We start from the raw sequence: 18,272 nt of genomic DNA on the forward strand, positions 1-18,272 counted from the left end.
GATTGGAACTAGAGTCTGTTTGGCTTCAATGCCTAATATCCTTTTCCACCATATATCAGCTGCCTTTAGGGGATGAGACGGTTTGAATAGGGATAGAGGCAGGCTCATAACTGATTTCTAAATCTTTCTGGCAGTTATCAAACAGGTTGGTTTTCTGTCAAAGTCCTGAATTAAAAGGGGTGGGGGAGGGGGACAGAAGTTTCTATGCAGTGATATTTGAGCACAAGCTCTAAAGTATGACCATAGGGATTTTCATCACACTGTTAACACTGCATACTCCATGAGACTGGATCTGTCTTATTTACCCTTGCGCATCAGAACCTGGGACACAGTGCCTCAACTGCTGCCAGTGCTCAGTAAACCTTTCTTGAATGGATAGTGTTTGAGGAGAGGGCAATTTTGGAATAAGTACCACCAAAGGAGGACAGATAGAGGGTCTCATGTCTTGAGAATTAGCTACCATAGAACTAAAATTTATCAGCCAAATCAGTCTTTCCTTCATGGTTCCTGGGAGTACAATTATAACAGCTTTCAGATCTAAAGAATAATTGAAGGGTATCAATGCCTGAAAATTCAGACCATGGAAAAACTGCTTCTATTGCTCTTTCATGCACTGTGACCTCATCTCCTTTCTCTTGTTGGCAGCAAATTTAATATAGTGCTTTTCTCCTTCCTCCTACCCAAATCGGTAGCTAGGAAATCTGAAAAAGAGGAGGAAGTCAATAGAGCCAATAGAGTGATGATAAAAACAGGTACAGGAAGAATTATTCCTGCCATTTGTTTAAGGTAACCAAGGCTGTGTACACAGCATCATACCAATGAATGAGCTCCAGAGAGGCTCTCTCTACTAGTTTCTTTCCTAGCTTCTACGTTTCAAATGACCGAATACAACTGCTACTATATAGTTTCAATACAGTGATTTTTAGAGAATAAATTATTAGTCCTGGAGATCTGTATAAACCAGATAGCTCATACTTTAGTCTAAAATGTTTAAGTTAAGATGCCAGTATCACCGGAAACCCTGGTGGCGTAGTGGTTAAATGCTACGGCTGCCAAACAACAGGTCGGCAGTTCGAATCCGCCAGGCACTCCTTGGGAACTCTATTGGGCGGTTCTACTCTGTCCTACAGGGTTGCTATGAGTCGGAATCGACTCGACGGCAGTGTGTTTGGTTTGGTTTGGGCCAGTATCAGTAAGAACCGGGGGTCACCTCTCCTCCATTACCTGGCCAGATTGTGCCAGTCATCAGCAGGATCATGTTGGAAGGAGTTATGCAGGGAATATTTTTTCCAAGAACTACATGGACCGCCTACTCTCTCTGTGAAGCAGTCAGGGTATTCTCCAAGGCTGCAGGTGAAGAGATCCAAGTGAGGATCACCTTTGCCCCATGGTTGCCTAGCCAAGTCATGATTTAAACAAAAAACGAATCTCACTGCTGTTGAGTTGATTTCAACTCTTAGCTACCCTATAGGACAGAGTAGAACTGCTCCGTAGAGTTTCTAAGGCTGTAAATCTTTATGCGAGCGGACTGCCACACCTTTCTCCCAAGGAACGGCTGGTGGGTTTGGACCACGGACCTTTTAGTTAGCAGCCAAGCACTTAACTACTATGCAACCAGTATTCCTGAGTTATAATCTAATAATTAATCATGGGCATCAGTGAATAAAATAGCACATACTCAGCAAAAAGCTCATCCCTGAGCTGCCTTTTGTTTATATAATTGTTCTGTCTATAGAGATAAGGCAAAAAAAATCACTTAAACATATACTTTAGATATTTGTAATTCAGACTACTACAAAACGTGAGTGGCCCTGATTCACTAAACCCTTCCGTAAGCACACACGGAGTTGTGTATGTGCATGTATGTGTGCACATGCACACATATCCACCCCTACTTATCTCACTCCCTTAGAAACACAATCAAGAGTACAAACCAACAGCCATTTCTCTGGGCCATCTGTTCTGGATGACTCAGCCAAACATAGTGGCACCATTTTGTAGGTCTCCTTCACAAGTAGAGGGTAAAGCACCCATATATCCATCTTTCCTTCAGTTCAGAAGAGATGCTGGCGAGGTGGGGCAGGTTTATAACCTGTCTTATCTACTGCAGGGCTTTGGAAAAGAAAATGAGAGCTGGCTATCTCACAGGATTCCAGCATCAGTGACTCATTCATTTCCTAAGGGGACTCCAGGATCCTAGTACTCAGAGAAAACACTTTGCTTAGAATCCAGATGAAGACTTTTCTAAAATGCTAAGGCCAAATGCCCCCAGACAACACAAGAAGTTAAGTGGATAGATCCTGACAGAAATACCACAAGTGGATGACTTTAACAAAGAGAAATTTATTCTCTCACAGTCTAGTAGGCTACAAGTCCAAATTCAGGGTGTCAGCTCCAGGGGAAGGCTTTCTCTCTCTGTGGACTCAGGAGAAGGTCCTTGTCATCGATCTTTCCTGTTCTAAGAGCTTCTCCGCGCAGGAACCCCGAATCCAGAAGCTGAGCTCTGCTCCCGTTGCTGCTTTCTTGGTGATATTAGGTCCCCATGTCTCTCTGCTTACTTCTCTCTTACATATCTCAAAAGAGACTGGCTTAAAAGACAATCTAATCTTGTAGATCTTGTCAACATAACTGCTGCTAATCCATTTCATTAACATCATAGTGACAAGATTTACAACACATAGGAAAATCACATGAGACAATCACATGAGACAACCACACAATACTGGGAATCATGGCCTAGCCAAATTGATACACATATTTTTGGGGGACATGATTCAATTCACAACAGGTCCTTACTTCCCTTTCCTTCCTTACCCACCACCTCCCTCTTTCACAACAGTCAGCCAGGGAAGTTTATCCCCTCAAGACTCTTAAGGGTCAGGACAGAATAGAAACCCTGTATAGTCCTGTAATCATTACAGGAACAGAATTAGCAATTAAAAATCTACTTACAAAAATACTTGCTGTCAAGTAGATTCTGACTCACAGTGTGTCCTGTGTGTAAGAGTAGAACTGTGCTGCATAGGGTTTTTGGTGGCTGACTTTTTGGAAGTAATTGCCAGGCCTTTTTCCCACAGCACTTCTGGGTAGACTTGAACCTCCAATCTTTTGGTTAGCAACTGAGTGCATTGATCATTTGTATCACCGAGGGAGTCCAAAATATGTAGTAAAACCCTCCCATTGCTGTTGAGTCGATTCCAACTCATAGTGACCCTACAGGACAGAGTAAAACTGCCTCATAGGGTTTCCAAGGAGCAGCAGCTGGTAGATTCGAACTGCTGACCTTTTGGTTAGCAGCCAAGCTCTTAACCACTGTGCCACCAGGGCTCCAACATATACACTAGGATTAGATTATTTTAAATGTCAATTCTACCCTTGAAGTAACAGATAATTATGGTTTTATACAAAGTCCTTTGAAATGCTAATTCCATGAAAACTTTCCACATCTCCTATGGTCTCTTCATGTCCCTCTTAATTACCCACTTTTATAAGCCCCAGAGCCCATTTTAAAATCACACGTGTGTGCATACACACACACTCTTTTCTCATTCCTTCTTACACTGGAAGCTCTTTGAGGGCAAGGATGTGTTTATCTTTTACTCTGTCCATAGGGCTTTGCATAATGTCTTACCTAAAGTCAAAACGTAATGAGTAAACAAATGGAAAAAAATCTCTTCATTTTTTCTGGAGCAGGGCTTGAAGGAAAATAAAGTTATCATCTGCCAAAATGAGGCCTTGTAAATATCGTTTCATTTCTGACTCCACTGGTAGAACTAAGATTTACTGCTATGAGGGGAAGAGACTATTCCATTTCCTGGGTACTTCTAGAAGAGGTGTCCAGATGACCTCTAACAATTCCAAAAGAACTGAAGGAAGAGTCCCGGGGTCTCCAAGTTTCAAACCACAGAGGGAAGTACAACCAAGGGTACTGACAATACAGAGAGCACAGTGGCCGCCTCCTGGGAACCACGTAACCACTTAAGAGCTGAAAAAAAGCCAGATGGGGAGAGGAAGTCCTGTCAGTGAGGCTCAAAGAGTTCCACAGGCAGCATGGCTTAATTGCACAAAAAACGTCAATTACACTGAATTCTTCTTTCATCATCTATACTTCAGAAGTGTTTGCAACCAGCTACTTGTGGCCAATTAGAAACAGTTGTTCTTCTAATTGCGTGGGAGGAAAAACCAGATGCCCAGGCCTTAACTCAGGGGGAATGAAAGTAAGTTTAGAAAAAGGAGAGACAAAGCATGCACACATATGCAAGCCCATGATAACATGTTTCCAGCTGTTTGCAGCCTACTTCATCAGCCTACTGGCAATGGGAGTGAAACTGGTGGTGAAACTGTGAGTTTTCCTCTCCCTTCAGGGGAAAATTTATCATATAACTTCCTCTCTCGAACTACTGATGTATCAAGAGTAACGTTCATGCAAGAACAACTCAACAGGGCATTCAGGAGGGCACTAAAGAAGGCTAATGTCTTGGCTTCTAAGGAGTTTTTAAAAGGAAAGTACGTGGTTAATGAGGAATAACAATCATTGAATAGCTACTAAGTATTCCCTCACAATAACCTAAGAAGGTTGGTATTGTTGCTGTTATCCATAACAACATTTTACGGATGAAGAAACTTAAGTTTGGTAAGGTTGAAAAAATTTTCCACAACCCCCAACTAAATGAATGGATCAGGAATTTAAACCCAGGCCGACTCTATTACATTATGCTATTTTCCATAAATAGTAAGGCCTCAGCGTAGAGGCATATCTCAGGAAAAGCAATTCTATCTGTGAAAACCCTAAAGCCCTTTCCAACAAGAATTGGGGAAAGGGAAGGTAAAGACAATATGAATATTTTCAAGAGACACTCACCTCCTCTACACTTTGCCAAACCCATTACTTCCATACCTAAGTCACTAGGGAGAAAAGGCTTTAGAAATTATGGATCTACGCTGATCTCTTATACGTAATAATCACATCTTACGTTTGAAAGCATATAGCTTTCTAAAAGCTTCCAAGTCTGTTAAATCATCTCACAATATGAAGCAGATTGGAACATTTTACAGGAGGAACTGAGGCTCAGACAATTACTATATATATATATTTTACTTACCTAGGAACACCCAGTCAGCTAGTTGCTAGCAGTGTGGACTTGAATCCAGATATAATTTTAAACCTAATTCTCCTTCCAACAACACTAGCTCTATATGCAACTTTTATTCTACTTTTACTTGATATGTTTATTTTAATTTCAGAATTATCACATAAAAACAGGTATTCTTCCTACCTACTTGAGATATAGAACATTCTCATCAGAAAAAAAAAAAAAAAAAAAAAGTCCATTGGCTTTTTCTTTGCCACAGCAAAATTCCCAGTTCTTTTCCTTCTTCTAATTTTCAAAGAGGTCTTAGAAATGAGTTGGTATCATCTAAAAAATTGGGCCTGATCTTGCCAGCTAGCAAGTTTTACTGTGGGTACACGTTTTATATCTTGAAATGATATTTCAGCACACCAAGAAGCCCCATATCAATTATTCAGCCAATTCCGAAGGTAGTATGTTTATACAGTAAATTTTCATCTTTTAAGTTTGTGTAGCAGAAAAATTTCCTCAATGATTGACAGTCTTTCTGAGCAGGAGTGGGGTGCGGGGAGAGATGCCTATGCCTTTGGCTCACACTCAGGACTGCTCTCCATGTAGTTCTCTCAGTATCTGGTATGCATTGTGAAGCACACAGCAGGCATTCAATAAATGCTGATTGTTTGTGATCTAAATCAAGTTCTGGGTCTATAAAACCAAGCCAGCTTCCCCTTATATATTAGCCTGCCTTATTATTTTATATTTAACAAACTTGCATACATAGAAAGTGTGCTCTTCTTCCTTCCATAACTGTTTAAGTCAAAGAGGCAGTAGGCTAAAGATTCAAAGCTAGAACCTAAGGGCTGTATCTAGCTTGCAGATGATTCGTTTTGACTTGCTGAGCCTTGCTGAATATTTTTTAAAACTACTCCCCATTATTTAAAAACAGAGATTATACATAAAAATTGGAGGTGCCAGTTCCCCCAAATGCCAGGGTGAAGAGGAGGACTGAAGCAGGATGAACTGGAAGCCTGTAGGAAGAGTAGTTGTGCTACACAGCTCTTCCCCTCTGCCCACATGACCAGGAAGCTGCCCCTTCCTCACACGTGCAGAAGCCTGGGGCGAATGGGTTGCCAGCTGGAGTTCACCTAAAGAGGCTTTGCATTGGTGGACACCAGGCACAGCAGGGGGTGGAATTAAACAAACACCTGTGTATAGCTCTGTGAGACTCCTAGCCCCATTCCCCTGCTTGGCTTCTAGAACCATAGTTTAACCAGGCAAATACCCTCCAAGTAGGAGATCGAAGATTCCTCTTTTGGGAAACTGGCTAATTGCTATAGTAGAAAGTCAATAGAGGATGACCAAAATTGAAAAAACTGTAAAATATTATGAGCATGTTACAGGAAGAGAGAAAAAAGAACTGCTGTGCCGTTTTTTTTAAATAAGTTTTTATAATATTTCCTTTAAAAATTATGTACCAGTGTTATATTAAAAAAAATAAATAAACCCATTGCCATTGACTCAATTCCAACTCATAGTGACCCTATAGGACAGGGTAGAAGTGCCCTATAGGGTTTCCAAGCAGCAGCTGGTGAATTTGAACTGCTGACCTTTTGGTTAGAAGCCGAGCTCTTAACCACTGAGCCACCAGGGCTCCAGTGTTACATTACCAAGTACTTAATCACAAAAATATCAAAAGGAGTGAAAAAACACAAGGAAGAAGAAGAATAGAAAGAAAAAGGAAAGAAACACAAACAAGAACAAAGAAAAGAACAAGGTGGGTTCTGTCAGAACACTGCCAGGTAGGCAGAAGCCCCAAATGAGCCAAGGCTTGCTAAAAATCACCCAGAAAGGTGCTTTAGTTATATGCAGAGCAAGATGATGATCAAAGGGACAGGCTTGCTATGACAGATGGATGATGTAATGCTGAAAGCTGATCCAGAGAAAACAAACCCTTCAACTACCGGTTAGTGAATCCAACAAGAGGGATAATCACAAGGGTCTGTCCTTAAATACAAAGAAACCCAAGCATACAAGTAAAGGATGGGAATCCAAGACCAATCACAGCCCATGTGGAAACAGTGGGGCTTCTAGCCAACGCTAAGTATAATATAAGTAGATCATGAGTCTGTATGGTCTCCAAAAAGCTTATGGGATCCTAGGTGTACTTTCTCAAACACTATGTAGCACAATCAAGAAGCCACAGATTTTCTCTGGCCCAATCAGACCACATCCACTGAATTTGTTCAGTCAATACTTAAACAGAGTTGGCACAAATTTAGAGGAAAGAAATCAGTATAGCAACGTTTCTTTGAGGAACTACTAAATAAACTTGGAATGCTATCTCTGGAGAATATGGTGGGGGGGACACAGGCGCTACCTTCAAATGACTAATAGGCTAGTACGATGAAGAGGGACAAGGTCTGTTCTTAGTAAATCACCACTCAAGGGACTACACGGGAATAGAGTACAGCTTAATCTAAGAACTTTCTAATCACTGGAGCTATCCTGAGACTACAGCAACTTATTGTGGCAGGCATCCTAGCAGAGGTTTAAGTTCAGATATTAGGTTATTCCTCAATAAAAGTGTGAGGGAAGGGAAGGGACTATGATTAGAGGAGGGCGCATAATGGCTTCTAGGTGGCTAGAAACTTTCCATTTCTTTACTTACTGTGACCATAAGGCTTTAAGTATTAAGATTTTTCTCTTGGATTTATCATTACAATTATTATTGGAACACAACTGATCAAAACAACAAATATACTTTTAATTTTTATAAAAACTACCTCAAAAAAACAAAAAAACATTGCTGTCGAGTCGATTCCAACTCACAGTGACCCTATAGGATAGGGTAGCATTGCTCCATAGAGTTTCCAAGGAGTGGCTGGTGGATTCAAACTGCCAACCTTTTGGTTAGCAACCGAGCTCTTAGCCACTGCACCACCAACCATATATAAAAAGAAGCAATTTATTTTAAGTGCATCCCTTAAGAAGAAAAGACGGGAGAATCAGGTTATGGCCTTTTGATTTTTTAGTACCTTGGAGGTTTTTACATCTCAGGGTAACGTACGGTATGGTTCAGATGGCCTTTTAGTAAAGGTGGGAGGAGAGCAAATGGGAAGGGGAAGGAGAAAAAAGAAGATGGATGCCTTTTCAGAAATATCAATTTTATGAAAGAATACACACAATTTGAGAATCTAGAAATAGATTCTTTTCCTTGGGAAGTCTGAGTATCCATTCCTCAGTTTTAATATTGCAATGCCAAATCAAGCATCAGGTCCTGCCAAGCGAGGGACTGCACAATCATCTGCTTAAGAGGGCAGCCTAACAACAGCCCTTCTAAACTACTAAAATCACCCTACCCTAAGTTAGTACAGAAGTCAGCAGAGAGAGGGAAAAAATCTACAACACTATTGCTAATTCTTTTCGCCTTCTGTCTTTATCCAAATGTGAAAAATATTCCAGAGAACAGTCCCTGGGGGATTATCCAACTTCTGTTTTAAAAGTCACATTGACTTGAGTTTCAGTTTATGGTGACGGGAAATTTGGCAACAATTCTGGGTGACAGTTGCACAACATGATTAATGTAACTGGTATTACTAAATTGTACACCTGAAAAATGCTGAATTGGCAGATGTTGTGTTACATTTATTTTTATAAGAATTTTTAAAAAAGGTACCCTGACTTAATAATTAATAGCTTCTCAAGATCAGGTGAAAGATATAATTAAACCCAAAGATAATTTCTGCAGTGTATCCATGTAGGACTTACAGGTGGGGGCCCTAGAAAAGTGTTTTAATACAGAACTGCATCTAGAGCTAGAGCACCCCTTTTTGTTCAGATAGACTGCTGCTGCCTCATCTGGTTGTGCTTCAAAAGTAAGCTGCTTCACTCAGGCTTTCCAAATTCCAGAAAGGGAAAAGGTTTTTCATAAGTTGTTTAGTGACCAGACCGCAACAACAGGATAGCTATGCCCAAAGTGTGAGCTTCAACAAGTTTTCAAAGATACATGTTTAGTAACAATATTGTTAATTCAGTAACAGGCAAAGCCAAAAACTTCCCTAAACTCTGAGCACTAGATACATTTTGTATAATATACTTGACATAGTCCTCTATTACTTTCCTAGTGGCCATTTTCCAGCTTGATGCCATTGTATTTCCAGGAACAGATGGCTGTATTGAGCTGTCTGGGTATAAAAAACAAGACATTTTTCTACCAGCAGGTAGCAACCAATGTAACACCCTCCTGAGCATGTGAGGGCACCATTATCAAGAATGAGGAATGATCTACGTCATCTGAAAGCTCAGATGGCCTAGAACCAAATTCATGGAAAGCTGCAGGCTTTTCTTGGAATACATCTACAGCAAATGCAGAAATATTTCTTCCTAAGTGCTTTGATGTATAGGGTCAGACAAACCCCAGGGAAAGCCTCCCTTTAGTTAACATCACCAGGGAGACCAAAGGAATGGAAGAGGTTCTAGCAACTGTCTATAGAGTAAGAAGCTAGAATATGGAGATGGATAACACAGGAAAAGCATTTACAAGATAAAAATATTCCAGGTGTGAAATAGGAGAGAGGAAAACAGACATAAAGGAAATCTATGAGGTCTAAAGACAGCTTCTAAGGAGAAAAAAGTCTGAGATAGCAGATAAGGCTATGTGTGAAGGTTACAGTTAAATCTAGCTTCTAATTTTTATTTTACAATTTCCTTTGGTCACTTTTCTGATAAACTGCTTATTATGTTAAAAAAGAAACATCTTCCTCTTTAGCTACATATCTGTCCTTTCAGGGCAAGGTCAACAGAGTGAATTAGTACTGGGCTACACAGGATACACTCACCTGCTTCTGGATCTGCAGGAATTCTCCACATGTAGAGGTTGAAGTCATCAGAGCCTGACAGGATGTACTGTTTGGACAAAAAAAAAAAAAAAAAGGATTTAATGTTTGTATTTATTTATAAATATATATCTATAAAGATTGAAAAAAAGTGATAAATAAGATAAATGGACATATATTCATAAGGCACCAAAACGTAAACAGCCCCTTAAAAATACTTGCAAATCGAAAGGCTCATTGGCTGCTAAGAGGAATTGGGAGGCAGGGGGCCCGTGATGAACTTTTTAGGGCATCGCTACTGAGTCCCTTGGCAGTGGGCCAATGTATATAGGTATAAAAAGGACCAGAATCCACTGTTTTCAGTTTCTGTCAGCAGAGTAAGATGGAAAACGTTCAGAAGCAACTAGAATCCAAGGGGAGGAAGGTTGAACTGATTTGTAGGTTTTTCTATCGCTGCTAAAAATGGTTCCATGAGATCTCAGAGGATTTTATGGGGAGCAATAGTCTTGGGATATATGGTCATAAAATAGTCTGCCAGAATGTTTCTGGGAATGAGTAAGAGCAGGCATTCTGAACAGGAATAGTGATTGCTTTAATTCATAAGTCATGTCAAAGGCAGACTGACACAAAGACACCAATGGTGAATTGTTTTTGGCGGCGGGGGGTGGGGGGTAGTTTTCTCTAAGCTCAGCCACGGAGATTTTCATCCCATGCATAGGGAATATATAACCATCATTAACATGAAAAAGTCATGCATCCCCCAGCTTCTTCAGCTGTAATCGAAAGAATGACCTCTCAGCTCACTGACAGAGGGATACCTCATCTCCACTGAATCCAAATTAATTAAACATGCCACAGCTCACTATCACATTCAATCTGTGCCATCCCAATTCTAGGGCAGAAAGTACATGAACTTTATAGTCAGACAGAACTGGGCTTGAATCTGTCATTTTCTATATCCACCACTTACTAGCTACATGACTAATGAACACATTAAACTTTGAAGCCTCCATTTCTTCATTGGTAAAATCGGAATATGATTACAAACTGGATTTAATTTCAGAACGACTCTCAATAAAGTGCCTACCATTGTGTGTGGCATGCAGGAAGCATGCTATAATTATTCCCTTCCTTTCTATTAGGATTCTTGTTGTTAGTTGTCGTCGAGTCCATTCCAATTCATGGCAACCCTATGTGTGCAAGCAGAACCGCTACATTAGGGTTTTCAAGGCTGTGACCTTCTCGATGCAGATCACCAGGCCTGTCTTCCAAGGTGTCTCTGGGTGGGGAGACTGAAACACTGGCCATTAGCTACGCTAGCTATGCCTTCTTATAGAATACTAGATACCTCACAAAGATAAATCAATTCTTCCTTTGCTAGGAAAATACTCACACAGCAGAAGGGAAGCGTACCTCAGTATTTTTCCCTAAGCAGAAAAGGCATTCTCATCTTCTGAACCATCTTAAGGAAGGGTTCACTACTCACTTTGTCTTCAAAGCAAGAGGATAAATGAAAGTGATCATAGTTCTTGCTTGGAAAGCCCAAACTAGGTGTTTCCACACATAATGGTAGGCACTTTATTTTATGCAAGGTCAAATATCCTGAACTTCCCTGCTGCCAGCTAACATCTTTAAGCAGGAAGCCATTGCCAACCCAACCATGAGTTAGTGCCGGGGGCATAAGCAATCCTCTTTTACGTGGCAGCTTCAAACTGCTTGATTATAAGAAGATAAGACACTAAGCCTTAGTCTAATTAGGACTCATAAATGCATTGTCTAGAAGCAACAAGTGAGCAATTCTGAGGGCTCATTTATTCCCAAAGATTAACAAAAGTGTTTTTACTTTATGTTTAGATCAGCATTACTTCCTACCTTTTGGCTCCATCTGTTTATTTTCCTAGAAAAAGAAATATCTACAGTTTTCTAAATAAAACTTCTTACTTGAAAATGACACTGAGAACAATTCTAAAAGTATCAGTCCAAAACTTCATACCTCACAAAAATACTAAATAGTTTAAAAATCAACTTACTAATTTACTAGTCTTTAGTCCTAATCCTGTTATACTTCAATTAAAAAGTTTCCTTAAAAAAAAAAAAAAAAAAAAGATGATTCCTCATTGCCCTGACTTTAGGGTTCATCTAGTAACTTCGCACAGCTTCTGACACTATGCTGGTTGAAGTTCAGAAGTTGAAATTCAGGAGGCCAAGGACTTTCTCTCACGGTCTGCTTGGCAAAACAGCTGGGGGAAAGATTCCTTCATTACATACTAACTCAGCACTTGCCTTCTATGTCAGGCACCCTAGTGGTTATAAAGATGTGCAAGGTAATACCTGAGGCTCCCAAGGAGCTTAAATCATGTAGAAAAATAAGACATGTAGAAAATATAATACATGTATGTACACAACTATCATGCCACAAAGTAGAAATCATTAGGTGCCATTATGAGAGATAAGGATACCAAGCGATCCACAGAAGAGTCAAGGGAATAAGAGACCTGAGGTGGCCTTGGGTAAAGACGTGGAAGGGTGCTCAAGAGGTCTACCATTTTAACAGAAACTAGAAGAATGCCATAGCTCACTCCTTGATGCCCTGTTCATAAACCTCAGGCCTTACTGCACTGTACACTGACTGATCTCCTCCTGTCAACATCAGTATCTCTGCCTGAGGGCTTTCTTCAAACCCTAGGAAGGCTTCAGAGGTTGCTCTGGGGCATGAACACTCCCTGGGAGCAGCCCTCAACCACCTGAAAGGAGTTGGTGTATGACTACTTCAGTTTCCTTGTCCCTCAGATGGAATAACTCTGAGGTGTGTGTTCTACACTGTTTCCCCTCAGGATTAAACTCCAATTGCCCACAGTTGTCCTGGGATTACTAAAGCATCCTTCCTGTGTCTGTCTCACTTTCCCACTCTTCTATTGTTTCCTGTATTTCCAAACAAACTACTTGCACTTGAAACTTAAACCCCCAATTAAGACACACGGGGGGAAGGGGAACAAGAACACAAAAGAACTGTCTACCAGTTAAAAAAAAAAAAAACCAACATACACACATATGTATATATGTACACATATGTATATATATTTATGTGGTTGTGAGGTGTCATCTAGTCAGTTCGGACTCACAAAGCAACCCTATGTACAACGGAATGCAACACTACCCAGTCCTGTGTCATCCTCACAATAGTTGCTATGTATGAGCCCCACTGTTGCAGCCACTGTGTCAATCCATCTTGTGTGAGGATCTTCCTCTTTTATGCTGACCCCCTAATTTACCAAGCATGATGTCCTTCTCCAGGGACTGGTCCCTCCTGATACCATGTCCAAAGTACGTGAGACAGAGTCTTGCCATCCTTGCTTCTAACAGGCATTCTGGCTGTACTTTATTTATTTATAATTTTTTATTGTGCTTTAAGAGAAAGTTTACAAATTAAGTCAGTCTCTCACACAACAACTTATACACACCTTGCTACGTACTCCCAATTACTCTCCCCCCAATGAGACAGCCCGCTCCCTCCTTCCACTCTCTCTTTTCGAGTCCATTTTGCCACTGCCTGTACTTTTTCAGCACAGATTTGTTTGTTCTTCTGGCAGTCCCTGGTACATTCAATATTCTTCGTCAACACAATAATTCAAATGCATCAATTCTTCTTAGGTCTTCCTTATTCATTGTCCACCTTTCATACGCACATGAGGTGATTGAAAATACCATGGCTTGGGTCAGGAGCACCTTAGTCCTCAAGGTGACATCTTGGCTTTTGAACACTTTTAAGAGGTCTTTTGCAGCAGATTTGTCCAGTGCTATATGCCATTTGATTTCTTGCCTGCTATTTTCATGGGCATTGATTGTGGATCCAAGTAAAATGAAATCCTTGACAATTTCAATGTTTTCTCTGTTTATCATGATGTTGCTTATTGATCCAGTTGTGAGGATTTTTGTTGAAGTGTAATCCATACTGAAGGCTGTAGTCTTTGACCTTCATCAGTAAATGCTTCAAGCCCTCTTCACTTTCAGCAAGCAAGATTGTGTCATCTGCATATCACAGGTTGTTAATGAGCCTTCCACCAATCCTGATGCCACATTCTTCTTCATATATTCCAGCTTCTCAGTTATTTGCTCATACAGACTGATTATGGTGAAAGGATACAACTCTGACACAAACACCTTTCCTGACTTTAAACATGCAGAAGTCCTTTGTTCTATTCCAGTGACTGCATACTGGTCTATGTACAGGTTCCTGATGAGCACAATTAAGTGTTCTGAAATTCCCACTCTTCGCAATGTTATGCATAATTTGTTATGATCCACACACTTGAATGCCTTTATATAGTTAACAAAACACAGGTAAACATCTTTCTGGTGTTTTCTGCTTTTAGCCAAGACCCATCTGACATCAGCAATGATATCCCTTGTTCCACGTCCTCTTCTGAATCTAGCTTGAATTTCTGGCAGTTCCCTGTCAATGTACTGCTGCAGCTGCTTTTGAATGATCATCAACAAAATTTTACTTGAGTATGATATTAATGATACTGTTTGATAATTTCCGCATTCTGCTGGATCACTTACAAATATGGATCTCTTCTAGTCGGTTGGCCAGGTAGCTGTCTTCTAAATTTCTTGGCATAGATGAGCGAGTGCTTCCAGTGTTGCATCTGTTTATGGAAACACCTCAGTTGGTATTCTGTCAACTCCTGGAGACTTGTTTTTCACCAATGCCTTCAGTACAGCTTGGACTTCTTCCTTCGGTATTGTCAGTTCTTGATCATATGCTACCTCCTGAAATAGTTGAATGTTGACCAATCCTTTTTGACACAGTGACTGTGCATTCCTTCCATCTTCTTTTGATGCTTCCTGTGTTGTTCAGTATTTTGCACAAAGAATCCTTCAATACTGCGACTCAAGGCTTGAATTTTTTCTTCAGTTCTTCCAGACTGAGAAATGCCAAGTGTGTTCTTCTTTTTGGTTTTCTAACTCCAAGTTTTTATACATTTCATTATAATACTTTACTACTTTGTCTTCTCAAGCTACCCTTTGAAATCTTCTGTTCAGCTTTTAGTTCACCATTTCTTCCTTTTGCTTTAGCTACTCTATGCTCAAGAGCAAGTCTCGGAGTATCTTCTGTCACCCATTTTGGTCTTTTCTTTCTTTCCCGTCTTTTTCATGACCTTTTGCTTGAGAGCTCAGCTGCTAACCAAAAAGTTGGCAGTTCAAATCCACCAGTTGCTCCTTGAAACCATATGGGGCAGTTCCACCCTGTCCTATAGGGTCACTATGAGTCAGAATCGACTCAACAGCAATAAGTGTGCTTTCTTCATGTATGATGTCCTTAATGTCATTCCACAACTCGTCTGCTCTTCAGCCCTTTAGTGTTCAATGTGTCAAATCTATTCTTGAGATGGTCTCCAAATTCAGGTGGCATATACTTACGGTCATACTTAGACCCTTGTGGACTTGTTCCAATTTTCTTCCGCTTCAACTTTAACTTGCATATGAGCAACTGATAGCCTGTTTCACAGTTGGCCCCAGCCATGTTCTGACTGATGATTATTGTGCTTCTCCATCATCTCCCGCCACACATGTAGTAAATTTGATCCTTATATATTCCATCTGGTGAGGTCCATGTGTATAGTTACCATTTATGTTGATGAAAAACGGTATTTGCAATGAATAAGCCATTGGTCTTGCAAAATTCTATCATGCGATCTCTAGCTTCATTTCTATCATGAAGGCCTTATTTTACAACTACTGATCCTTCTTCTTTGTTTCTAACTTTCACATTCCAATCACCAGTAATTACCAATGCATCTTGATTGCATGTTTGATCAATTAGATTGCAGAAGTTGGTAAAAATCTTCAATTTCCTTATCTTTGGCATTAGTGGTCAGTGTGTAAATTTGAATAATAGTCCTATTAGCTGGTTTTCCTTGTAGGTGTATGGATACTATCCTATCACTGACATCGTTGCACTTCAGGATAAATCCTGAAATGCTCTTTTTGATGATGAATGCAACATCATTCCTCTTCAATTTGTCATTCCTGGCATAGCGGACCACAGATTGTCTGATTCAAAATGGCCAATACCAGTCCATTTCAGCTCACTACTGCCTAGGATATCGACTGTCTTAGTCATCTAGTGCTGCTATAACAGAAATACCACAAGTTCGTGCCTTTAATAAAGAGAAATTTATTCCCTCACAATCTAGGAAGCTAGAAGTCTGAATTCAGAGTGCCGGCACCAGGGGAAGGCTTTCTTCCTCTGTCGGCTCTGGGGGAAAGGTCCTTGTCATCAACTTTCCTCAGTCGAGGATCTTCTCAGTGCAGGGACCCCAGGTCCAAAGGACATGCTATTCTCCTGGCTCTTGTTTCTTGGTGGTATGAGGTTCCCCTTGTCTCTCTGCTGGTTTCTCTCTTTTAGATCTCAAAAGAGATTGACCGAAGACACAACCTAATCTTGTAGATTGAGTCCTGCCTTATTAACATGACTACCGCTAAGCCTGTCTCATTAACATCATAGAGGCAGGATTTACAACATACAGGAAAATCACATCAGCAATGAAGGTTCTAAAAACTTTATTCCATCCATGTCATTAAGGTCAGCTCTACTTTGAGGAGGCAGCTCTTCCCCAGTTGTATTCTGGGTGTCTCCCAGCCTGAGTGGCTTATTTTCTGGCACTATATTAGACAATGTTCTGCTGCTATTTATAAGGTTTTCACTAGACAATGTTTTTAGAAGGTTTTCACTAGACAATGTTTTTAGAACTACTTCACCGAGTGTGATATCCTTCTTTCCTAGTCTGTCTTAGTCTGGAAGCTCCACTGAAGCCTGTCCACCACAGCTTCAGTGTCACACTTCAGTGTCACACTGCTGGTATTTGAAATACCGGCAGCATAGTTTCCAGCATCACACAAGCCACCAAAGTACAAAAAACTGACAAATGAGTGGTGGTATATATATAAAAAAAAAAAAAAAATATATATATATATATATATACGTATATATATTTATATTTTGATTGACACATTGGCTACAACGATGGGCTCAAACATAGCAACGATTGTGAGGATGGCACAGGACCCAGCAGTGTTTGTTTCTGTTGTACATAGGAATAGGGTCACTATGAGTTTGAACTGACTCAACAGCACCTCCTAACAATAAATAAATATATAATACATGGAGTCTCTGGGTGGTACAAATGGTTAATGTGCTTAGCTGGTAACCAAAAGGTTGGAGGTTCAAGTCTACCCAAATGAGCCTTGGGGAAAAAAGATGAACATATCTGTCTTGGAAGAAATACAACCAGAATACTCATTAGAAGCAAGGGTGATGAGACTCAGTCTCAAATACTTTGGACATGTTACCAGGGGAGACCAGTCCTGGAGAAGGATATCACACTCGGTGAAGTAGAGGGTCAGTGAAAAAGAAGATGACCCTCAATGACATGGACTGACATAGTGGCTGCAACAATGGGCTCAAGCATAATGATGATTGTAAGAATGGTGCAGGACTGGGCGGTATTTTGTTCTGTTGTACACAGGGTCACTATGAGTCAGAACCAAATTGATGGCATAAAAAAAAAAATAAAAAACTTTTTTTTTTTTTAATGACAACAACAATCTAATTCTGAAAAATCAGCTTGAAAATCCTATGGAGCACAGTTCTACTCTGACACACATGGAGTTGCCAAGAGTCAGTGAACTCGATGGCAACTGGTATATATAATGGAATGGATATGGGATTTATCTTATCTCATCATTTCATGCACTATATTTATAAGAGGAAATAAAACTGCATATAGAATTCTTGCTACCCTTTGCTCTCATACAGTCCCAAACTAAACAAATAAGAAATAAATATTAAATAAGGGTGAACCAAGACTGGGCTTATCAGAAGTTTTACAATTTCTTTGTTAAGGATTAGTGCTTTCCTATCTGTTCAGCTATTCACCAGAGCAAAGCCATGAAAAGGTAAAAAAGGACTCCCAGATAGAATGCTGACTCAGAAGATTGCCTTAGAAGGAAGAAAACTCTCCCACAGAGTTAAGGCCCTCTCACATGGATTTAATATGACAGCTCCTAAAATGTGTGGAAAATCCTTAGAATGTACAGGCTTCCTCTCAGGGACAAGAGCAACTCCTGACCCTCTCTTCCTCTTGGAACTGCTCTTCCACGCACTACAAGGGAATAGCTTGGGATGATTTTCAAGGAGGGGGTCTTGACCTACTGCTATATAGTTAGACTGTTTAAGTGTCCACACAACGGAATCACAAAACTACCCTGAGGAATTCATTTATAGCATTTCATGGCTGTCTGCTGGGCTGCTTCCAGCATTAAAAGTTGGCTGCCTGGGATACTCCTGGCTGTAGGAGACCAA

The 18,272-nt window shown here is 40.3% G+C and overlaps 1 protein-coding gene across 2 annotated transcripts in view; it reads right to left on the bottom strand.

Annotated features, from left to right (window-relative positions):
• The window catches only part of DCAF5 (DDB1 and CUL4 associated factor 5), a 105,933-nt gene that overhangs the window by 12,632 nt on the left and 75,029 nt on the right, over nucleotides 1–18,272 (bottom strand). For both annotated transcript variants that reach the window (XM_049897613.1, XM_049897614.1), the window contains exon 7: nucleotides 9,908–9,974. In XM_049897613.1, coding sequence (XP_049753570.1) covers nucleotides 9,908–9,974 — 67 coding nt within the window. The remainder of the gene's footprint in view (nucleotides 1–9,907; nucleotides 9,975–18,272) is intronic.

Source organism: Elephas maximus, chromosome 10 (assembly GCF_024166365.1).
Source record: "Elephas maximus indicus isolate mEleMax1 chromosome 10, mEleMax1 primary haplotype, whole genome shotgun sequence".
NCBI lineage: Eukaryota > Metazoa > Chordata > Mammalia > Proboscidea > Elephantidae > Elephas > Elephas maximus.